The 26,220-nt window shown below is 40.2% G+C and overlaps 1 protein-coding gene across 2 annotated transcripts in view; it reads right to left on the bottom strand.

Annotated features, from left to right (window-relative positions):
• Positions 1-12,525, bottom strand: part of LOC126273003 (uncharacterized) — a 196,934-nt gene extending 184,409 nt beyond the window's left edge. For both annotated transcript variants that reach the window (XM_049976367.1, XM_049976366.1), the window contains exon 1: positions 12,434-12,525. In XM_049976367.1, coding sequence (XP_049832324.1) covers positions 12,434-12,503 — 70 coding nt within the window. In that variant the 5' untranslated portion in view covers positions 12,504-12,525. The remainder of the gene's footprint in view (positions 1-12,433) is intronic.
• Positions 12,526-26,220: the final 13,695 nt, after the last annotated feature.

Below are 26,220 nucleotides of genomic sequence, written 5' to 3'. Positions count from 1 at the left end.
TAATTCTAAATTACCACGATCGTTAAGAGTATCACTTTTAACAGTACAGCAGAAAGAAAATATTTCGGAATTTAGAGATCTGTTACAGCTTTTGGAAGTTGAGCAGTCAGACTATTCCTTCATAAACAAAAATTTTTCACATCATAACCAAGGCCAACAAGCACACGGCAATTACGATCAGCCACGCTATTTTAACAGCAAAGGTGGTAGACGGTCCAGGAATGACAACACCAGAACTTTACTAACAGACAAAATTTTAATTATCAGTATCCTCATAATTTTCAGCAATAGTAAAGATGGTTTGGCAACATTAGATGCTTTTTCCCACAACATCAACAGAACCAGTCGGTTAGCATACTTAACCAACAATTTAGTCTGCAAGGTCAACCAAGCTTTAATGTTTCGCCGCCTACACGTATAACATCGGCTCCACCAAATGGTAGTAACGCACAGCAACAAGGATTGTTCCCTTATTGACAACAGACGTTATTTTAGGCACGAATTTTTTGGTACAACACGACGCAATTACTGACTTTCAAAATTCCTATTTAATGCTAAAGGATGAAAATGTACAATTGGCATTAGAATTTAAGCACGTTTTATCTGCAGAAGAACAGGCAATTAATCGAACAGAGGTCATTTCTACGTCACGTAACACGGACTGTCATTCCAAATTGTTCACAGATACGTACGTACACAACTACAATACACCAGACGAAGCCGACTATGACGTTAGGCACATGATTTCAGAGAAAATAAAAGAGATCAGTGTAAATACAGGTGACGAACGTACTCAGCTACGCAAAATTCTTTTACAGCAAGTTCCAGTTTTTGACAACATCCCTGGTACTATGTCCGGTTTCATGTGTGAACTTCAAGTTAAACAGCATGACACATTTAAAGCTAAACATTATCCTATTCCCTATATTCACAGAGAACAAGTTAAGAAAGAATTACAAGCCATGGTAGACCAAGGTATTATTGAACCGGCAGTTAGTCCGTACATAAACCCGCTCCACATTGTTAAGAAAAAGGATGGTTCATTTCGCCTCGTACTTGATTCGCGTCATGTCAACATTATTATTAATGAAACAGATAGCTTACAGACACAAGAAGAACTTTTACAGGAATTTCATGGTACTGCTATTTATTCCACATTAGATTTGAAATCGGGATTTTGGCAAATTCAGCTCCATCCGATCTACAGAAAGTACACAGCATTTCTCTGTTTTGGTGACTTATCAATTTTGCAAATTACCGTTCGGTTTAACAATTTCTTCAGCAGCGTTTATTCGCGGTTTAAATACTATACTTCTGACAGAACTTAAAGACAGAATAACAACATTTGTAGACGACATCCTTCTCGCAGAAGCTAACTGGTCTGAACACAATTTGATTCTTGAACAACTGTTTGCAAACTTTTCGTGCACAAGGACTCACAGTTAATCTTAGCAAATCGCACTTTGGCAAAACTTCTATAAAATTTTTTGGACATGTAGTTTCAGCAGAAGGCATTGCGCCTGACCCCTAAAAACTTCAAGCCTTACGTGACATTACTGTTCCAACGACGAAGAAACAACTACGCAGATTTCTGGGTTTAGTTAACTTTTTCCGTAAATTTATTCTTACTCTGCTTTAGACACTCCCAGATAATGCCAATTGACTGGTAAAAACGCTATATGGTCCTGGGATAACCAAGTACAGTCTGAGTTTGTTAATATGAAACATGCCTTGTTAAATACATCACTTTTATCGCATCCAGATCCTAAAAGAGATTTTTCCATTGCCACCGACAGTTCTAACACCGCTTTAGGCGTACACATTTTTCAGGAAATTGAAGAAGACGGCTCTATAGTAATTTAAAACATCGCCTTTGCAAGTCACATTCTGTCACCTGCTGAACGCAATTATTCTGTTACAGAACTTGAAACTTTATGTGTTGTATGGTCATTTACTAGATTTAGGCATTTTCTTTATGGAAGACATACTACCGCTTACACAGATCATAGAGCTACACAGTTTTTACTTTTCGCTAAATTTACACATGACAGGTTAAAGCAGATGAAAACTTTATTTTACAATTGTAGACATTCCCGGTACACAAAATATTGTAGCAGACGCACTATCCCGTTCTCTCAGCAACAATCAGCAAGACATCGCAACGAACTTCTGCCAAGCAAATTTTAGCGTAATGTATGTTGAACAAGTTGCATTTGAAAATTTCATTTGGTCGTCATTACGAGACATAGCACAAGAGCAGAGCAAAGATAACGTGTGGAAAGAAATTAAACACCTTTGGCAAGATAGGAATAAAGTTACCATTAGAAACCATTATACCGTACGCAAGAACATTCTGTTTCGCCACTCTCACCCTGACAGCAACAACTGGTTGTTATGCATTCCTGACGAGCTTGTTAACAAATTAATTTGGGATACTCATTTAAGTTACGCACATTACGGAGCCAGAAAATGTTTTCTTATACTGAGACAGAACTGTTATTTTGCCAACATGGAGAAGCGTATTCCACGAGTTTTAGCGTCGTGTAAAATGTGCCTGAAAGCTAAATCAGACCGACTTCACATATTCCTCCGTTACATCCCATTGTACCGATTAAATTGAGACACATGGCCGCTGTAGACATTTTTGGACCGATTCCCAGAACTAATAGAGGTTTTTGTTATATCTTTGTCGCTGTTGAACTCACTTCGAAATTTGTTACCTTCACTTCGTTACGCAAAGCTACTGCAAAATCTATTTCGAATGCATTTGTAAAACATTTTTTATTTCATGTAGGGCATGTATTGAAAGTAATTTCCGACAATGGACCACAATTTCGATCTGCGATATGGAAACGTATGTTACGAGTTAGGAACATTTCTCTGATCTATATATCTAGGTATCCCGCTTGTTCGGACCCTTCTGAACGACTGATGAAAGAAATGGTAAACTATGTAGAATATACTGCCATAAAAGACATATGATTGGGATACACACATACTCTCATTCCAGCATGTAATTAACTCCATACCAATTGAATCTACTATGCTATCTCCGACTTTTATATTGAAAAATGTTGAACCACCCAACAAAAATAAAGAATTAGTATCTTTTCCTACATCTCGTTGACTACGTCACCATGAAATAATTGACATTGCGCTCAACAACAACGCCGGAGAAGACAGCAAAAAACAGGTTTGTAGACGCCTTGACTTTTATATAGGACAGAAGATATTAGTACGCACACATTATCTATCCAACAGAAGAAAGAGTAGATGCAGTAAATTTGAGCTTCTATACGCAGGTCCAAATAGAATTCGCAGGATTCCTCACCCCAGTGTAGTACATGCCGAAACTTTGAAAACCAGAAAAAGCAAGGGCAATCACCATATTTCCAATATTAAACCCTTTATTGAAAGAACATACTTTATGATTTATCACACTGTAATGCCACTTCCTGATATTTATATGACCACTTATGCAATTATATCTATGTGACTACTTAGTGATGATGATTACATTTTTTCTTGGCAAGTGCCCGGCAAGGTAATGTTAGCAGGTGGCTTTTCTTGTCGTTTCATATCGGACCATGTATATTTTCCATTTTTTCTGTATGTATGATCGTTTTCCTATCGAAAGTAGAATTTTTGTCTGTATGCACTATGAAATCTTTAAGACGTAACAAATAACAGTTTAAGATTTTTGCCTTATGATATCTCAATATGTTGACTATTCTACATTTTTTGCTACTACAGTATGATACTGTGTGTACATTTTCGCACTTGAAAACTGTCTATGTTTTTGACCTAATACGTTTTCTGTCATGCTGTATGCTTAGTCTTATCACCAGAAACAAGTTTTAATTTAATGGGTACATGATTTAAATGCAAGATCGTCATTTTCAGAAAGCCATACCGTGTAGAAGAACTAAGGTAAACAAACCGCAGTGGTTTACTATGAAATGGAAATTTTACCAACGGAATGAACGAAAGAAAATGCAATACCTTGTAATGAAGAATAAATGGATCAGAATTAACAAGTATTAACAAGAATATACTATGCCCACTGTATGACAGCAGTCTTGACTAATTATTTTTCTGTCAGAATACGAGGCGATTGATGCAGGCTGTCAGACAGAACTACACACGTTAATTTTAGTGATGAAATACGCTAGAAGTAAGAAACTCTGTAATATATGAAGTAATGAATGATAATGAATAGTTGTATGGTGAAAATAGTAATGTGAATAATAAATAATTAAGTGTCTATTTTTTTCAGATGATAATAAATGATCATGAATAGTTATATGAAGTATATGGTACTATGAATAATGAAGTTTTTCTTTGCAGATGATAATAATGATGAAGTTTATGTATTTTCTGTTAGTTAAGGAATGCTATGTAGTTATTTAAGTATTTGTTACAGTTCCTTTTGACAGCATGTCTTATGTCGCATAGTATAATGACTGAATGTTTTGGGAAAGACAGCTAGAGTACATATACATTGAGTACACGTTTCATTACCTGTTAATTCGAAGTTTACTACTTTTCAACATGGTATGAATACATTTCTTCTTTCATCTCAATAATACACTTTATATATTTTCCAGGAGTAGCTTTTCATGATATCAATATACTATAAGCAGTTAGTTATTAAACCTGTTCTAGTACTTGCATTTTTTTACCCAGTTGTGTCTATCATTTATGAATGTGATCACATATATACTCGTTTCATAAACTTGCTACAGCTGACTCATGACAAATGACGTTATTAATCACTATTTCCAGCAATAAGTCAAAAGCAAATATTTTCATGCCCCAGCAATCGACTGTCGATCCCAAAGCAATGCACTAAAAGCACAAAAAAATTATCAGTCCCTGCTATTATCAGTATATAACTAAATAATGCTACCAGTTTAAGATATATTTCTAGTCCTAAATATAATGGAAATTTTTCTGATGTATTGATTCCCTTATGTCTATGTATTATTGGACTAAACTCCTTGAACACTAGTTCCAATGTCTTACATTTTAAATATGTCTTATGTCACTTTCATGATATCATATATAAACACTAGCAGCTTGATGCTACACCCAAGAACTCCTGTTTTGGATGATGACCTCTGAATAATGTATAATAAATGCCTTATGTTTAGTAACTGGCCAATGAATGCCAATGATTACTGTAATGACATGACTTATGCATAAATGCTATACCAATAATTACTGCAATGAGATGACTTATTAATAATGTTCTGTTACGTTCCATAAATGCTATGCCAATGATTACTGTAATGACATGACTTATGCATGAATGCTATGCCAATAATTACTGTAATAAGATGACTTATGAATGTTATGTAATACCCCATACATACTACATAAATGTTTAGTAACTAACCATTGAGTGCCAATAATTATTCAAATCGATTGATACACTAGTGTAATTCTGAATGATGACTAGCATAAGACTTAATGTATCCTTCACCTTCTGACCTAATCACCACCAATTACTCCAATATCCGTATGTCTTGTTCATCTTCATGATCATGGAGCACTATATTTGGTTTTTGCACTAATTCTACGTTGATGTAAGAGTATGGATTCTACAAGAATGTGATGTTGACATATCAAGCTGTTCACCAACTTGAGTGATGGAGATGTTATTATGGTAGTACTGTTTGTTGTACCTAATGTACTACCAAAATGATAACATGCAATACTAATACAATATTTCAGTGTCCTGGCTACACTGATAAATACTTCAGGTAAGAGAATTCAGATTGTCTCACTTGGTGTTGTACTTCTGTAGAAAGATATGGACTTTTAGTGCAGCTACATGCAACCCACTGTGCTACAACCATGATGCTATCCTTCCCATTCCTTTCCTAGTTCTTGTAAAAATGTTAAAGACTTTTACTGTGTGTGTGCACTTTATTTCACTCCTTGCTATGTTTAATTCATGTAAAAATGCTAAAGACTTTTACAGTGCATGTGCACTTTATTTCACTCCTTGGTATATTTAATTCATGTAAAAATGCTAAAGAGTTTTACAGTGCGTGTGCACTTTATGTCATTTATTAATATGTTTTGGACTCAGTGTGTGTGCACACTCTTTCATTTCTTAATATGTCCTGTACTTATATTATTTATCAATAATGTTATATATATGTATATACTCTGTGACTGAAGACCTAGTAAACTAAATAGATTATAGAAAAATTTGTTGCTCATGGCAAGTCCAATTGACTCACCATCACTGCCAAATTTTCGCCCCCCCCCCCCCCCCCCCCCAGTGGAGGGTTATGTAAGAGGTGCATGATTAAGGAATTTGTTGCTAGTGCACTCGAGCAGATGTAATTTCGATGGATTGCTCACACGCTGCCTGCGATATGTAAGCTATAAGAGAATCCTAGGCCAGAGAGCAGTTTTGTCAGCAATAAGAACTGTGTAGCAGTTGTAGTAGTAGAAGAAGTAGTAGCGAGCAGACGTGTGTATGGAGATGGCTGAGCTAGTGGTGCGGGCGATGTGGTAGAAGGCAAAAGCAGCCTCACGCATATGTACAATTGTTATATTAAGTCCCATGAAAATGTTTTTAAAAAATCTCTTAATAATAATTTTTCTTATAAAAATTAACTTTGACAATCACTCATCTCAATTTAAATAATTTACTAATTTCTCCAATCCATCATGGTCATCCTGATTATTGTAAAGAAAAATGAGTTGTTTCTTTTTACACATGAAAAATTTATCGACCAGCATAGCCCTGGGCTGTGCCAGAAAAATTTCTTATAGGAGCAGATATATATGCGTTATCTTAAGCGACCTTATTGAGGTAAGAATTTTAAATTTATTCAGAATGATCTTTCAGGGCCATGACGCAGCACTGCTGACGTCTAAAGTTTACCAGTTTAAATTCACAGTCAATTATTGAAAGGTTATAAGTGAGCCACAATTTTATATAGAGATTAGTCATATTTTTACTATTGGTAGGTTTCGGAATATTTTTTGTGAGGTTGTTACACCATCTCTGGCAGGATGAGTGGTGTGCCTCGTTAGGACCCTCAGGAAGAATGAATTCCTTTTTATTCTGTGTTATTTTCGTAAACAGATCCTGTTAGGACAAATATTTCCCTAGAGACAAGGTGAGACATCATGAAAGCTCGTACAACAATAAAAGCGACCGATAACTATTTCTGCAGCACTTTACGATTTCCAAGAAGGGTTGATACGTAATGGCAGTCTGTCCCATTAGGATCGCTAGGAGGAATGTGTTGTTCTGGGAAGCATTGCAAAACGTTTCTATAGCATGTCAGGAGGGAGACTTGGTTCTTATTTACATGGACATGTGGCGTCAGTATAAAACTACGCCTGGGAGGCTGAGTCGCTATGCAAACATCTTGTGCCTACACATCATCACGCCAGCAACGGTGCCTCGGTAAACATGTCCACACGGACAGAGTCGTCTCGCATGTGAAACATGGCTGGACTGGTGTGTGCGTGCATGCTGCCCCAGCTTGCACGCCTTGGAGCTTTGTAGGGACCAGTTCGTTGACATGTCGCAGTCTAATTTCTCAATGATAGTTCAAAGCGTTTGTACGTGTAATGTGTGTTTGCGCGTTGCATTATTTTCGGCTGTTTATGTGTCATGAGCGTGATTGCAGAGTGTTATACGTTTTATGCCTTGTGAACTTGGCTGTTCATCAGGGTACTGCATTATTTAGTGAACATGTCTGCAGGCTGCGCAATGCATCATGTCGACAGTTTATAATTAGTAAACGTGTTTGCATAACGTTTTACATGCATTATTTTGACAATTTATAAGTTATTTGGTTGTCTGTACATCAGTGTACTGCAAAATTTCGGTAATTTACTAGTAGTTTGCAGGTCTGTAGGCTGTCCAATACATTACTTTCACAGTTTACAATTAGTGAGCGTGTTTGCAGGCATTATTTTGAAAATGTATGAGTTGTTTGTGTGTCTGTACATCAGTGTACTGAATTATTTCTGCAATTTAGGAGTAGTTTGCAGGTCTGAAGGCTATGTATTGGGACCCCAAGCACGTCAAGGCGAGTGTTTTGTATCAACATAATAAATAAATCACATTAAATCCATCCCTAAATAAATTTCTCCAACTTCCTACTGAAAATAAATAATATACTCCTTCCTCTTTCCAGCAGCTGGACATAGACTGAGTCCTTACCTTACCAGTTTTTCCCCAGACCGCCATCTTGGATTATGTCACTGGAGGGACGATAGCGCTCTCTGTTGGTGGTATTCTGTACTAGATCAGTCGAACTCCAGACCTCATGGGCACACAATGGATGGAGCTATTACCAATGACAGCTCCAATTTTTTAAATAAACAATGCTTGCTATATAAAGACTTACATCGATCCTGTCCAGCAGCCCAGCATGGCTGAGTCTTTTTCCAGCAGTTCCACGGTAGAGGTGGTGCTTGGATGACTTAGGTTAGGGGAGGTATCCCAAGTTACCTATTTTCGAGCCTAAATTTTTCCGCCATCCTGTTAGGTCAGTGGAGGTAGTTCAATTGGCCTATTTTCATGCCCAGATTTTAACGCCATTTTCTGGGGGGGGGGGGGGGGGGATGGGGAGGGAGAGGGCATGGGGAGGGGAGGGGATTAGGTTAGCGGAGCAGCTCAGTCGACCTATTTTCCCATCAACATTTGAACTTCCCACCATTACGTCATTGCGACATTCTCAAATCTATTGTCGAAATCATGAATCCTCCATCTTGAATAAATTTGGCAACAATGCAACATGGGGTGACACCGCACTTGCCCTAGTATGTATTGGAGGAATGTACTCTACAAGACAGGCCTGCATTGTCACTTGCGTGCAGGAGGAATGAGTTTTCGTCTCTGAACACCACAGCACATTATTCCATCTTCTAAGTGATTCTCTGACAGCGCCAGTTGAGCCATGCAATGGTGCTGCGGCGTGAGTGGAAGTCTAGCTAGAGGTGAGCTTGCCGTACTTCAACTACTAATAACTGGTTCACAACAGTTCGTTTTGACACATCTGGGTTCACAAGCCGTTTCTCTGTGATGAGGTAGCTGTGTGGTCTGCTACTGCTGCCCTTAGAGTAGACGGTCCTGGCAGGCTTCTGTACTGGGTGGACTTGGAGAGCATCGTCCAATGGGTGTGGGAATATTCACATGATTACTGATGCCACCATCGTTGTACCACTGACGCAGCATGTCCAGCTTGTGTGGCTATTCCTCAACAGGACCACCTACCCTCCTCCACCACTTCGAAGGTCACAGTTTGACCTGTTTCTAACTCATGCAGTTGGCTCTAGAAAGGATGAGTGTGTGCCCATGGAATGGTTGCCTACTTGTTTCACACGTTTGCGGCATACCGGCACACTGTGCCTTCTGGCTGTAAACATTCCATATTAAATAGTAGTCACAGATGGCATACTGGTAGTTATACCACTGCGCTATCTGTAGGCGGACGACGTTGAAACCATTATCAGTACATCTAATACCCCGAATGTGACATGTGCCATCATCAGATCAAAATCGACGTGGGCTTTTCAGGTGTACAAATTTTTTCTGGCAGTATATTTGAACAATAGGATGTGCTCCAGATGTTCGCCACTTACCTTGTATCCAGATGGTTCTAATGGCTCTGAGCACTATGGGACTTAACATCTGAGGTCATCAGTGTCCTAGAACTTAGAACTACTTAAACCTAACTAACCTAAGGACATCACACACATCCATGCCGGGGACAAGATTCAAACCTGCGACTGTTGTGGTCGCACATTTCCAGACTGAAGCGTCTAGAACTGATCGGCCACACCGGCCGGCCTGGAGTCGGAGGCTATCAAGTTAGTCTTGGTTATGGACATTATTTAACCATATTTCCTGGAACGTTTTTTCTGCCCGCGAAACCGAGGGTCAGTCAGTAGGCCTCACAAGGGTAGGACACGTGTCATGAGCCCTGTGGTATGGAGCTGAGTTTTTAAAAGTGTTGCGCTTATGAAGTCGGGAGTGGGTGATCTTATCCTCAGTGATCAATGTCGCTGTTTTCCTTTTCTTTGTGAGACGGGGAGCGACTCAATGACAGACGGTGGAACTGTTCATTTTATGCTGTTTAATTTCACAAAACTGTTAGGTCAAACTTATGTAAATGTTAGATTCACGATTTGTAAGTGTTCGCCTAAGCCAGCGGCGTAATAAGACCAATCAGTGAAGACCAAATAAGTAGAATGTGGGAAATAATTACTAGAGTCTAAATATTTGTACAGGGAGTGCCATGAATAATACACCAGGAATCCTGACCAGTGGGGTCTAAGTGTAGACGTGGGGATGAATCTGAAGATCACTTTGTACGTTTTTCTTGGTTAACTCGGAAACCATGGCCCATAGCGAAAACGTGTTCCTGTACTAAATTAACTACATTAAATTTCATACAAAAAGTTCTTGTTAATTTCTTCTGTACGATATAACTGACCACGCCGTTTTGTGCTGTGCCGACTCCACTGTAGCTCGAATGGATTTTTAAGTTTGTTTTATATGCCCGGCTTCTAATTTCACCACACAAGTCTCCAGGATTAAGCAGTTTTTGCCCGATGACGACACGCAATACAGTTCGTTAAAGCAGAGTTCACCGTTATTAATTATGTTTTTAGATTTAATTTTATTACCCGCGCAGAGACTCGACGTTCCTTTGTTTGACAGCGCGTTGTCAAAATAAGTATGAAATGCTAATGTCTTTGCAATACTTGATGTCGACTATTGACTTAAAGTTCGTACCTATCTTGCCATTTTAGAGAAGAGAAACCTTAAGCGCTTTTGCTTCTATAGTCTCAGTATCAAATGTTCACTAATTTCAATTTAATTCCTGTCTCAGTTCAGTATTTAACACAAATTATCTATCAATGTCAGTTCAGAGATATTACGTCGGTTCCACACTAACGGAATAACACGTAATTGCCATTTAACATCACTTTTATTAATAATCCTTTTTCTTATAACGTAAATGTTAATGAATGATCACTATCTAGGAGGAAAGAGGGATTGATCCTAATCATGAGATAATAGCTTTTAATGAGTCCGCAATCGTTAATTAAATAAAAAGTCACGTTCAAGGATGATATGCGAAGAACTTTCGTTACGCCCGTTTTCACGTATCTGTCAAAACTAATCCTGTCGCCCACAATTCAAATTAACACTGACGTTAACCCCTTTTGTAGGAACATCGAATCGTAACTATTATGTGAAAGTTTATTCTAGTCCCCGAATTAATTCCTTTCAGATACGCGCACGACCGAACAGCAGAACGGAATACAAACGACTTGTTTTAACAACAAAAAACGCACTGACGTTACATTACGACAATGTCCACCCAATGAACATCTCTTTGACTTTATCTTCTCTACTCTGCTTAATTAAATTATTCCTAATTACAATTTATTCAGCTATTTAACGAAAACATCTAACAAAAAATAAAATAAATTTCTCCCAACGTAAAAGATCCGTTATAACGAGCGACAGAATACGAAAACCAAGCGCCGGTTTATGGAGGCCACCTATAAATTGCGGGTTGCATAGAACGGCAGTGGTAGGGGCAGCTGATGTGCCCTATACAGTAGCCATTGAAATGCGGAACAGTATCTAAGGTAAATGTCTGCAGTTCCTAATAACCAGACTGTTAACGCTAGCCTTCTTCAGTTTATGTTGGTCGTCGGTAATTAGCGTTCTCCTCTTAAATTTCCGCTTCAGTTGTAATAGGAAGCTAGTGAAAAGCGTCAGTCGACATATGTGCAAAGTTGCGGACTAATGCTAAGGAGAGCTGGAACTGCGATTCAGTAATGAGTGCATTACCTCCATGCATTTCACATTTTCGTACAAACTGAGACATTTAAGTTCTTCCTTTCGCCGGCCGGGGTGGCCGAGCGGTTCTAGGCGCTACAGTCTGGAACCGCGCGACCGCTACAGTTGCAGATTCGAATCCTGCCTCGGACATGGGTGTGTGTGTGTGATGTCCTTAGGTTAGTTAGGTTTAAGTAGTTCTAAGTTCTAGGGGACTGATGACCTCAGAAGTTAAGTTCCATAGTGCTCAGAGCCATTCTTCTTTTACTGCACCGTTGTGCTCACTTCGTCAAAGCGATGACGCCCGCCGTGAGAAATAATCGTCTGTGAATAGCAAAGTCTTGGGTCGTGGCTTTAACTATACGGTCTCGTATCCTGTGCGATGGTTATTAGTGCCATAAATTAATAACGCCCTGTTTATAGGCCACGGGAGTTGTGTTGTCTTTCGTTCCTACTAGCATAAACGTTAGGTCACAGATAAAAGCGATTGCTCATTCGCTTGTGTTCGCTTCCGTGATCTCCGGTGGTTAGTCTTCGCCCGTGCTACCGAAGTTTGATGGACGATGATGACGAGAAGGAACGCTGCTTACTCACCTAGGGAGCAGACACGCGCTGTTTGATGCGTCAGCAGAAGAAGCAGTATGTGCTCCCACACGTCAGCCATGTCTGCCCTTCACATGGAGACTACTGGGGCCCTCGACAGCCGACCATACACGCCTGCTATCTCCATAGGCGCCTTGCACTTTTTGCTAGGGGAGATAATCATCTCAGAGATAGCCGCTGATAAGTGACTTCTGCGCAGATTTCATTCTGAAATGTCACCACAGTTATCAGCTATCAGAAGGAAAACTACGTTCCGCCGTTCCGTAAACGACGTCGTCATCACAAAGGGAAAACTAGAGCCCGACTGGGGAATGGTGCGAAAAAAGTCGGCCGGGCCCTTCACTAAGGAAGCATAGCGGCCTTCTCTGCAAACGATTTAACGAAGCGCAAAAGACCAAATTTTAGGTGGCTGGATGAAGATTTGGACTGTCCTCACCCTGAATAAGATTCTAGTGCCTTACAGATTACAAGGAAATAACCCAGTCCGACATGTCGAAACCTACCCTGGAATTTTTCACGCAGAAAGAATACACCGAAAGAAATACGCTATCAAAATTGTGGCTACTGAGGCGCACTGCAAGTATTTTTTTGTTTTAAATATTAAAGTTACTCGTTCTTGCTGCACGAAGAACCGCTTAAAACAGCTGTTTGTACGATTCTACTGCCCGACACACGAATCTGCGAGTAAGCAGAAGTAGCCGTGGCAAGAGGACGTACAACAGGCCATAATGAGCACACGCGAGTGTTAAGCGCTTAAACCACAACAAAAATGACTCAAATCATTAGTTTATTGAATATCTCGCAGTTCATATCGACAGCTAAGCTGTTGCAGATGCAATTGTTACATAAATAAGTAGCAGGAGAAAGAAAATCGAAGTACTGTATAAGGTTACATTACAGACGATTTCCATCAGTCGGGGCTTTGATTTGTTGACATTAAATATTTTATCCTACCCCCATGAACCATGACCCTTGCCGTTGGTGGGGAGGCTTGCGTGCCTCAGCGATACAGATAGCCGTACCGTAGGTTCAACCACAACGGACAGGTAGCTGTTGAGAGGCCAGACAAACGTGTGGTTTCTGAAGAGGGGCAGCAGACGTTTCAGTAGTCGCAGGGGCAACAGTTAAGATGATTGACTGAACTGGCCTTGTAACATCGACCAAACCTGCAACTCGAACTGTGAACGGCTGAAACCAAGGGGAAACGACAGCCATAACTTTTCCCGAGAGCATGCAGCTTCATTGCGTGGTTAAATGATGATGGCGTCCTCTGGTAAAATATTCCAGAGGTGAAATAGTATCCCATCCGAATTTCCGGACCGAGACTATCAGGAGGACGTCGTTATCGGGAGAAACAGAACTGGCATTCTACGTTTAGGAGCGGAATGTCAGATCCCTAATTGGACAGATAGTTTAGAAAATTTAAAAAGGGAAATGGATAGGTTAATGGAAATTAGGGAAATTCGTTGGCAGGAGGAACAGAACTCCTGGCCAGGTGAATACAAATTTATAAATCGTCGGTCTAATAATGAATAGGAAAATAGGAATGCACGTAAGCTAGTATGAAAAGCACATTGAACGCATTATTGTAGCCAAGAGAGACACGAAGCCCACATCCACCACAGCAGTACAAGTTTATATGCCAACTAGCTCCGCAGATGACGAGGAGATTGAAGAAATGTATGACGAGGTAAAATAAAATAGTCAGGTAGTTAAGGGAGACGACAATTTGTCATCAGGGACTGGAAATCTAAAGTAGGGAAAGGAAGGGAAGGAAAAATAGTACGGGAATGTGGGTTGAGGGAATGGAATGGGAGGAAGCCTCTTGGTAGAATTTTGCACAGAGCATTATTTAAGAATCATCAAAGCTGGTTGTATACGAAGAAGAGACTTGCAGAAACTATAATGTTTCAGACTAATTATACACTGAAGAGCCAAAGAAACCGGTATACCTGCCTGATATCATCTAGGGCCCCCACGAACACGCACAAGTTGCCGTGAAACGACTTGGCATGGGTTCGACTGATGTCTGAAGTAGTGCTGGAGGGAATTGACATCATGAATCCTACAGGACTGTCCATAAATCCGTAAGGGTACGAGAGGTGGGGATCTCTTCTGAACCGCACGTTGCAAGGCATCCTATATATGCTCAATAGTGTTCATGTCTGGGGAGTTTGGTGGGCAGCGGAAGTGTTTAAACTCAAAAGAGTGTTCCTGGAGCCACTCTGCAGCAATTCTGAACGTGTAAGGTGTCGCATTGTCCTGCTGGAATTGCCCGAGTCCGTCGGAATACACAATGAACATGAATGGATATAGGTGATCAGACAGGATGCTTACGTACGTGGCACCTGTTACAGTCGTATCTAGACAAATCGGGGGTCCCATATAACTCCAACTGCACACGCCCCACACCATTACAGAGCCTCCGCCGGTTTGGACAGTCCCCTGTTGACATGCAGGTTCCATGGATCCATGAGGTAGTCTCCATACCCGTACACTCCCATCTGCTCGATACAATTCGAAACGAGACTCCTCCGACCAGGCAACATGTTTCCAGTCATCAACAGTCCAATGTCGGTGTTGACGGACTTAGGCGAAGCATGACGCTTTGCGTCGTGCAGTCATCAAGGATACACGAATGGGTCTTCGGCTCCGAAAGCCCCTACCGATGATGTTTCGTTGAATAGATCGCATGTTGACACTTGTTGACGGCCCATCATATAAATCTGCAGCAGTTTGAGTAGGGTGGCACTTCTGTGAACGATTATCCTCAGTTGTCATTGGTCCCGTTCTTGCAGGATCTTTTTCCGGCCACAGCGATGTCGGAGATTTGATGTTTTACCGAATTCCTGACATTCGGTGTACACTCGTGAAATTGTCGTTCGAAAAAATCTCCACTTGATCGCTACCTCGGAGACGCGCTAACTACCACACTAGGTTCAAACTCACTTAAATGTTGATAACCTGCCATTGTAGCACCAGTAACCAATCTAAAAACTGCGCCAGGAACTAGTTGTCTCATATAGGCGTTGCCGACCGCAGCGCCGTATTTTGCCTGTTTACATATATCTGTATTCGAATACGCTTGCCAATAACATTTTCTTTGGCGCTTCAGTGTATAATGGTAACACAGACTTCGGAACCGGATTTTAAATTGTAAGGCATTTCCAGGGGCAGATATAGATTCTGACCACTATTTATTGGTTATGAACTGTAGATTAAAACTAAATAAATTGCAAAAAGGTATAAATTTAACGAGATGAGACTGGATACGTTGAAAGAATCAAAGGTTGTTGAGTGTCTATGAGGGAGCATTAGGCAATGACTGACTACAACAGGGAAAAGGAATGTAGTAGAGATGAAATAGTGAAGCAGTAGAGGATCAAATAGGTAAAAAGACAAGGCCTAGTAGAAATCCTTGGACAGCACAGGAGATATTGGATTTAACTGATGAAAGGAGAAAACATAAAAATGCAGGAGTGAAGCAGGAGAAATTGAATACAGACGTCTAAAAAATGAGAATGGTTAGCAAGTGCAAAATGACAAACGTAAGGATTTAGAAGCTTATTTCACTTGGGGAAAGATAGACACCACCTATGGGAAAATTAAAAGAAGCATTTGGAAAAAAGAGAAGCAGCTGTATGAATATCACGAACTCAGGTGAACCAGTCTTCAGCTAAGAAGGGAGAACTAAAAGTGAGAAGGCGTATACAGTGGGCCTATACAACAGTTATGTACTTGAAGGCAATATTATAGAAATGGAAGAGGACATAGATGACGGTGAGATGGGGGATATGATAATGCGAGAAGAATTTGACAGAGCACTAAAAGACCTCAGTCGAAACAAGTCACCAGGAGTAGACAACATTCCATTAGAACTATTACTTGCAACAGCCTTGGGTGAGCCAGCCATGACAAAACTCTACCATCTAGTGAGGAAGATGTGTGAGACAGGCGAGATTGCCTCACTCTTCAAGAAGAATATAATAATGCCTATTCCAAAGAAAGCAGGTGCTGACAGATGTGAATATTATCGAACTATGAGTTTATTAAGTCATGGCTGAAAAATATTAACACAAATTCTTTACGCAAAAATGGGAAAACTGGTAGAAGCCGACCTCGAGGAAGATCCATTTGGATTACGGAGAAATGTAGGAATACGTGAGACAATACTGACCCTACGACTTATCTTGGAAGATAGCTCAAAGAAAGGCAAACACACGTTTATAACAACTGTAGACTTAGAGACAGATTTTGACAATATTGCCTGAAATACTCTCTTTAAAAGTCTGAGGGTAGCAGGGGGTAAATACAGCGAGCGAAAGTCTATTTGCAGCTTGTACAGAAACCAGACAGCAGTTATAAGAGTCGAAGGGCACGAAAGGGATGCAATGGATGACGACGGAGTGAAAAGTGGTTGTACCCTATCCGCTACGTTATTCAATCTGTGCATTGAGAAAGCAATAGAGGAAATAAAAGAACAATGTGGAGGAGGAATTAAATTCCAGGGAGGAGAAATTATAATTTTGGGGATTGCCAATGACATTGTACTGATGACAGCTGATGTAATGAGGGTATAAAATATGGACTGTATATGACAACGACAGCGTATCTGAAGAAGAGAAATTTGTGAACGTTGAGCATAGATTTAACTGTAAGGACCTTAATATTTGTACTGTATTTTACATGATGCTAATAGTGTCAACTGTATTAAAATCTACTTTATTCATTTTATAGTTTTTAATAAATACTTTTTTAATTTATTAACAAAAAATATTAAGTTTTTCTGTAGAACATATTTTTTGTGAACTTCCTAATGGGGGAATATTAATGAATGTAGTACCAGAGGTGGCTTTTTATGTTATGCAGAGTCTCTGAAAATTTCATTCATTTAACTATGATAGTTTGTGATATAATAGGGCATAGGTACTGAAATTTTAGTTTGCCGGAAATTGACTTTAAAGAAAAAACTTTTGAAATTTGTTACTTACAGTTAATTAAAACTGTCCTGCTGCATATGATTGCTCTTCTTTGTCCTCTAACAGGTCTCCCAGTTTCTTTTTCACCTTCCTGGACGTTTGTCTTCTTTTCTTGGACATATTAGATTCAGACCTGTCTGCATCGGGTATCCTCATTTTATGGCAATGTAGCAGCCCAGTGATCATATTTTCACCAGGATTAATTCCCAGCTTTTTCAGTACCCAACACTTTCCAATATTACCACAATTTAATGTAACAACAGCAACAAGAACCCCTAGATTCATTGTATGCATTTCTACAAATACAGTTTTAGGTAGGCAGTTCCAAATTATGCTGTTGAAACATTCATTCGGGTTCCTTGTCTGCCCATGCAGACATTTCCTTAGAAGGTCAGGATGAGCCAAGTCTCTGACAATAGGTTTAATTGCTGCAATAACAGCAGCAGGAAGAGAATGCTGGTGAGAATAAGATTCTCCAATTGCCTGAGCCCTATGGTATTTGCACCACGAATTTTCTCCTGATGGACACAATCCATGACATGGCTTATCATCAGTAAAAGACTTATGGAGGAATATGGCCCAAACATCTCTCTTCATTGCTTCCAGAATTTCTTTCTTTCTCCTAATTGCCTGCCCATAGTAAACCTGCAAGATTTCTATTTCAGTTTTAGTTAACCGACCCTGACCAGTCAACAATTTTCCATCTTCTAATTTTTTTCCTCTCATATCAACAGTTACTTTTCTCAGCCTTGTTCCTGAACGTTTTTGAACATGGCCTACACATTCTGTTTTGCTAATAATGGCATCTCCATATGGCTTAGAGTTGACAGTGGGTGGGTTGACAGTGGGTGACAGAAAAGTGGGCATGGCACATAAACACACTTGGTAGGAAAATGCTCTTTAAATGCTCTACAAAACATTTTTTCAGCAAAATCTTTTTCAGAGTACTTAAATAAAACCTTAATCTATCGAAATATGATGAAAATAGAAAATCGATTTTTTTTTCAACCTGAACCACGGTGTTTTCCTTCGAAAAAAAAATCCAACATTACGAAATGATACTTTTGGTACTTTATCATGGAACTGACAGACAATACCACTGTTTATATCGAAATTGATGGCCTTACCCAGGGTTAAAAAGACACCATTTTATTCCCACAGAGTGCTATTGGTACAAAAATAGGTGTGTATCACCTGTTCCCAAGCGTTTAGCGCCAGTGATACCTTGTACTTAACATTCCTCTGTACCTGTAGTGACCTAATTCTGTATTGTGGTGTATTGCATCGAAAAGTATCTGATTCCCTTACCACAAAGACCATCTGTAACCTACCACTCACAATCACTTGCCAAAAGCATTAAAGAATCATGATTTTAGTGGTCAGACCATAGAATTGGCAGGCAGTACTCAACTCAATGCAGGGTCTACTGTATGGAAAAAGTATAGGATTTAACTACTACAAATAACATTTCTGTTAGCCACTTACACCGATTTATTAGTCCACTTATGAAAACACATTATAGAGCGGAAGTATTTGGATAGAAGCTATAGGGCTTTAATGTAGGCATTACTTATACAAAAGAGATGACAATCCATATGCGTACTTTATTAGGCGATACATGACACCATGTCGAAACTACAATTTCTTCTTTAAAGGAGCAACACTGTGGCAATGAAAGGGTGTTGGAATGGATGCACTGCAGACCATTTCGTGGAAATATAAAATACAATCCAGTGGTAATATGGCACAATATAGTGGAAATGTCCTTCACTAAAAGAGATCAGCTGCCTGCACAATTGCAACAGTTTCCCATAGACGACTATTTGCTTATGGGTTCATATATAACGCCAGATTTTGCTTAATTTTTAACAAACTGGGTGTGTGCGACTATCTAATATCAATCTATCACTTCTGTGTGTAAGGAGAAGAGTAGTATCAGGTAAACGGTAAGGACGTCGTAAACAAAAATAAGGCTCCCAGAATGAGATTTTCACTCTGCAGCGGAGTGTGCGCTGTTATGAAACTTCCTGACAGATTAAAACTGTGTGCCGGACCGAGACTCGAACTCGCGATCTTTGACTTTCGCGGGCAAGTACTCTCCCAACTGAGCTACCCGAGCACGACTCAAGCTTCGTCCTCACAGCTTTACTTCTGCCAGTACCTCGCCTCCTACAGAAGCTCTCCTGAGAATCTTGCAGAACTAGCACTCCTGAAAGAAAGGATTTAGCGGCCGACGGCAGCGCCGTATTCTGCCAGTTTGATATCTCTGTATATGAATACGCATGCATATACCAGTTTCTTTGGTGGTTCATTGTATAATTGGATGATATTTTTCGTGTTTCTGTCCCACTTTTTCAACTGAAGGTGAAACAATTTGTAAATTATAGGACTAGACTGTCCCATAACTAAACTAAAGAAAATCAGAAATTTGAAATATTCATTCTTCACCCAGTTAAATAAGAATCACACTTTTACTGAAGCCAGAACAATACAGTAGGTCTAGTTCTTTTGCTTTCTCAGACAGCTTTCAAAGATCTCAGGAATTGCCTTAAATAGAAATGAATTGTCTTTTCTTTTACTTTTCAGCACTAAAATAAGTTTCGGAAATTTATTTCTCTTGCAATCTATACTGAAGAAATTTTAAAAGAAAAACAAACTCACTTCTACGATCACTAGATTTAGATGGAGGTCTTACAAGAACGCAAGGAAAAGCAACTAATATCTATGGGAGCAGGAGAGTAGGGAATATAATATTTTACTTGTGTGGATAAATATTCCCGAACCAGTTCTGAGAGCACACACATCTAACCTCTTGCTTTGACCTGAAAAGCGCGGCCAGATTGCCACACTCCTCAAACCGTCACAGATCCTGCACCATTCGTGGTCCCATACTCAAGTACCCTCTCCATTTGCTTTTCACTTTTTATCATTTTCATTCGCGTCCTGGCAAGGATGATAGAGCTCTGAGAGCTCTCTTGGTCTCATACTAAAATTTTATTTTTCTACATTTTGCCATATTACTTGTAACTTAATCTGACATTCATAGTAATTTTTGTTATATACAATTATAAAATTAGCTTTAACATCATCGCAGCAATTTTGTTGTGTTTATGTTTCCTGTCTCTACAGTTAGAATTTTCTCTGTTGACTTCCTTTAAAACTAATTCTGTTTTCGAATTCATAACATTGGAGCAATACATTTGATTTCTGAGTAATTGATTTTTAAGGGCTGCAAACGGCACATTTGGACATTGTAATTCGTTGGTGTGAGTCGTAGTCGCTACTTTCAATATTTTACTAAATGTGGTTACCCATAAAATCTACTATGCTATTGGTATACTTCGCTAATTTTAGTCCTAGTTTCCGTCGAGTTTCAGTGCCTGCACTGGGTGTCTGTGTTTCCTGTACTGACTTCTTTAGCTATTCTGCTGAGAAGTTCTATTGCCTGAAGTTCATTGTTTGTCGCCGGGGACTCTGTTATCAGGTTGTGTATCATAGATCTTGGAGGAAAGATATATTGGTGTCTGGATTTTCTAATTCTTCGGGGGCGATGGGGGGGGGGGGGAGGGGAGGGGGAGGGGCATGGTTAAGAGTTGCCTTATCTGACTTGTTTTTAGTTCATGTCGTCCATAACGTGATCTTAGCCTGGCTAGTCGAGTTTGAAGTGGAATGACTTGTGCTGCCTCATACACCTCTGTTCTGGAAACGGAGGACACTTCGTTCTGTCCTGTACAATGCACCATTGAGGTCTTTGTCATGTCTGCTAGGGGAGAGAACTACTGCACCACTAGCACAGATCTGGTAAATGTACTGTATGTGATTATTTCTGTCTTGTTACTGCATCCATACAATTGTCTTTGGCTACACTGCGCCAGGACGGTAAATTTTTTTTTAAACAAAACGCCTCCCTCTTGGGAACTTTCAATACGACCACTGAATAAAGTCTTTGGCTCATCTACATCGTACGGGATATGATAGCACTGGTCGCTGTCTGCCCCTGTCAATAAAAGTTAATTCCCGCTGACACGCCTAACCAGAATAATAAATTTGTTGGTTTGGATATATCACGTTTAAATACTGTCACCCAACAATGTTATTAGTGTAACTACCTGACATTGTGAGTACGAGATCGATCGCTATATTAACGTAAAAAAAAAGCTTTCAACGTAGAAGTTTTATTTCCCAGATCAAAGTTGGTACATATCGTGATTACTAGTTTACGAAAAGTTATATTGCCAGCTTCAGATCACAGGATAGTCAGGAAGTGCATCAACTGCGATCTGGGCAATAAAATTTCTATTTTGGAAGCTTTTTAACACGATTAGTAGTTAAAAAGTTGCCACTACTTATTAAATCAGTTTCACACATTCAAGAGTGGACTGGCGAAGACTAATATAACTGCTGTCACAATTCCAACCTAACCTTAATTTAGGGGAGTATGTTAAACTGAGAGTGTCAAAAACTACATTTCATTTTCCAAGTGGATCTCGCTGAGAATAACTCTCCAGCTCCCGGAATCAATTCGATTTATGCATGCGCCACCTCAGAAACTCACTGAAACAATGTGATGGAGCTGCATATCTTGATGATGTGACGAAGAGTGGAGTCTTCCCATACGAATACCTGAATTTCATGGAAAGACTCAGCGAAACCACACTGGCGGGCATAGCTGCATTCACTAGTAAACTTACAGGCACTGTTACATCGGGTGCAGAGTACAGGTATGTAGTGAATGTTTGGCATGTGCTCAACATCCCTAATTTAGTGGAGTGTGCTAGACTCTGCATGGACACAGACGTCTACTTGCTCTTAGACATTTTTGAAAAATTCTGGAATGTATGCTTGAACACATACACTCTGAATCCTGCCTTCTATTACACCATGCCAGGGGAAGTGATATCGATATACTGCTCTTTTTCTAGTGCAGGATTAGTGGGGGAATTTGCCAATAGGCGCATAGGTATGCCGAGGCAAATAAACATGTGGCTGAGGAGGAGTACTGGGAACATGATGATTTAACTTACATCCTGTACTTGGATGTAAACTCCTTATATGGGCATTCCATGCAACAATCTCTGCCAACTGGAGGGTTCCAGTGCTGTCCAACGAGGAAATAGAGGAGACTGGGCAAGTTCCAAGATGTGGCCACGGATTCTGTTGTAAGATATATCGTGGAGACAGAACTGGTACATCCTACTAGTTTGTGTGACACTCATAGAGACTTACTGCTACGTGTGGAGCTATTCCTTCCATACAGTGATCCAATCTCCAAGATGATGATAATTCTGGGGAATAAACAGAGATACCGTAAGCACCGCGGAATCCTCTAGTAGTGGCTCAATTTGTGGATGAAACTTATTATAGTCAGTTACGCTATGTCATTCAAACAGTCACACAAGTTGAAGAAGTATACTGGGTGATTTTTTTCCACTGTATACAAACTCTAGGGTTGGTCGGTGAGAGGATACAGAACAAAAAACGTCTAATAAACCTATGTCCAGAAACGCATGGTTCCCATGATAGAGACCATTTATTCAATCATACCTTGTTTCAGGAATGTGGTCTAATACACACTGTACCATGCACACACGGTTACAGTATGCATGGTTTCCTCCTGGAGGGTGTTACTGTTCCTCATATGCCATGCCCTTGCACATACTTCTGCCATAGTAATCGGTAATGTTGTGTCTGATTCACTTCTCTTTCCGACTTACATTATAGTGGAGGTGATATAGCGTCGTACACAATGCTTCCATATTCGAATCGACAGCTTGCCGTCATGGTGTTTACTTACAGAAAAGCAAATGGCAACGAGCGGCGCCGGCCGCTGTGGCCGAGCGGTTCTATGCGCTTCAGTCTGAAACCGCGTGATCGCTGCGGTCGCAGGTTGGAATCCTGCCTCGGGCATGGATGTGTGTGATGTACTTAGGTTAGTTTGGCTTAAATAGTTCTAAGTTCTAGGGGACTGATGACTTCAGATATTAAGTACCATTGAGCAACGAGCGGCAGGCAGCAAGTTTGTGTCAGGAGACCTATCCCCATAGACAACAACCACAACATTCAATGTTTGAACAATTTTTCGCTGTTTGTCTGAGACAGGGTCGTTCCAGGAAGCAGGAAATCATGAAGGACGTACCAGAAATGTTTGGACACCATACTTGGAGGAAAATGTGATTAACACTGTGGACGGCGACCACTGTCTCATTACCAGGCAGATGGCCTGCCAGTACATGGCAAGCCAGACGAACGTGAAGCAACTCTAAATAAGTTACTAAAAGTTTCATTTGCCATTTGGAGTAAGTTGATGTAATCACTAGGTTCCGAGTGTAACATTTCTTTTACAGGTTTTCACGTGTATATTTCTATCTCGTTTTAAAACATTCCCTGGACTAGCGTCATGTTTTCTTCTTTTTCATCTTTAAACACAGGGCCGGAGTTAATGCCAGAAATACTTTATCTGCATTTGTAGCATTTTGCAGTAGCGTCAAGATACAGCATACACGAGCAGGCTAAACTGACAAACATTTTGGATTGTGTGCGCGTTTGTTCGATAAATCCTTGGATAGGTCAGAGCGAACTTGGCAAATTAGTTTGATCGTGTACGGGGTCTTTTATATGACCAGTTTCCTTCTTCGTCTGGTCTCAGGCTGACGCCGCTGGTGTCGCCGTCGTACGTTTAGTGCTGTCTCTCACGGAGCTGCGAAACTTGCGTTTCTGCTGTTGTCGACTTCAGTGGTCTCTGGATATGGACAGTCTTCTTAGTTAAGCTGCTTATAACCCTGTGGAAAAGACCTGTAAATACTTGATGATAAGCAGTAGGATGCGACTTCTCGGAAACCAGTCCTTGCTTGATAATGCACAACAATTTCGCATTTGCTTCAGTTGAATTACGAGGCTATCCACAAAGTACATTACGTTTTGGAATTAAAAATAAATAAAGTATTGGAATTTTTTATTATATACAGATGAAAGCCACACTTAAATACTACTTTTCTACGTAGTTGTCATTTAAATTAAGGCACTTATCGTAGCGATGGACGAGCTTGGAAATTCCTTCGTCGTAAATTTCGGCCGCCTGCGCCTTCAACCACGTGGTTAATCAGTAACCCGGTAGAAATACGTTTTTTGTGGATTTCCTGAAAAAGGCACTAAAATAAACTCTCAAAGGTATTGCCAAACTCTGCGCAACCTCAGAAGAGCAATACAAAACAAGCGCAGGGGAAAGTTGGACTCAAAGATCTTGCTGATTCACGACAACGACCGGGCCCACATGGCAAATGCCACTCGTAAAGTTCTCGAATCTTTTAAGTGGTAGTTGTTTCCTCATCCACCGTACAGTCCCGACCTGGCACCGAGCGACTTCCACTTATTCCCAGCAAATGAAGAAGTGGTTGGTTATGCAGCGTTTTGATGACGCACAGCTTCAAGAAGAGGTAACCACGTGGTTGAAGGCGCAGGCGGCCGAATTTTATGACGATGGAATTTCCAAACTCGCCCATCGCTACGATAAGAGCCTTAATTTAAATGGCAACTATGTGGAAAAGTAGTATTTAAGTGTGGCTTTCATCTGTATATAATTTTAAAAAATTCCAATATTTTATTTATTTTTAATTCCAAAACGTAATGTATTTTGTGGATATCCCTCGTAGATGCTTGAAAAAGGTCCCAGTAATACGCCAACAACAAATGTATTCCATGAGGAGAAGAGAGATAGCGCGAATGGATAAGCAGCGACTGCGCGCAGCGTCTCTGACCACAGACTTAAACTTGTTAGAACGGTCGTGTGGTAAGACCATATGACTGCCTTCTTGTTATTGGTCTGAGGAGTCGGCTAGCAGTCAGGGTGATTTTGCAAACCACCATCCAGCACCGTAATCGATGTATAACTCTTATTAGGCACGTAACATTGCAAGCAGTTCACACTGCGTCAGCTCCAATGTAGAGGAGGTTCTGCAGCTGCAAGAACTGTATCCAGCATAGTGACCTGTCACGAATGTTGCTAGTAGGGGCTCTAGATGCATTTCTGTGTGGTTGGTCCTCAAACTGACCTGGCAGCGTCCTTTGCCCCTTCCCCCCACCCCCACTCCACCCTACAGTGGTTCTGCATTCTGTGTCTGGGGATGTGCTAGGGATGAAACTGTGACGACCACACGTTTTTGGTCCCTGCTGTAGGATGGTGTTGGCACAGACAGCAGTGGTGATGGTGAGTGCTGTCATCACGGCTGTGGAACACAATACTGCCCATCCCACCATCAAGGATGGATCTGTAATTCAGGCATCTAAACAAATACACTACGAGAAGAAGATAGCAATGTCAGGGAACAAAATAAAAACAATATGGGATATAGTGAAAGAGGAGACTGGTAGAACCAGAAAGGAACAGGAGCAAATAGCACTAAGGGTAGTTGACACATTAGTAACCGATGGGCATAGTGTGGCAAATCTATTTAACAAGTACTTTATATCCGTTACTGATAGAATGGGATTGTCAGGATCAGTAAATAATGCCCTTGAATATCTGAAACTAGCCTTTACAAATAGCTATAGGGACATGAATATGTCACTCACATCACCAAAAGAAATAACTTCCATAATAAAATCTTTAAAAACAAAGCATTCTAGTGGTTACAATGAAATATCAACAAAGTTAATTAAGGCATGTTCTTGTGAGTTTAGTACAATTCTAAGTTACTTGTGTAACCAGTCAATTATAACTGGGACATTTCCTGACTGGCTGAAATATGCAGATGTTAAGCCTCTATTCAAGAAAGGGGATAAAGAGATGCCATCAAACTACAG

Source organism: Schistocerca gregaria, chromosome 5 (assembly GCF_023897955.1).
Source record: "Schistocerca gregaria isolate iqSchGreg1 chromosome 5, iqSchGreg1.2, whole genome shotgun sequence".
NCBI classification, from domain to species: Eukaryota; Metazoa; Arthropoda; class Insecta; order Orthoptera; family Acrididae; genus Schistocerca; species Schistocerca gregaria.
This window is presented reverse-complemented; position numbering and strand designations above follow the sequence as displayed.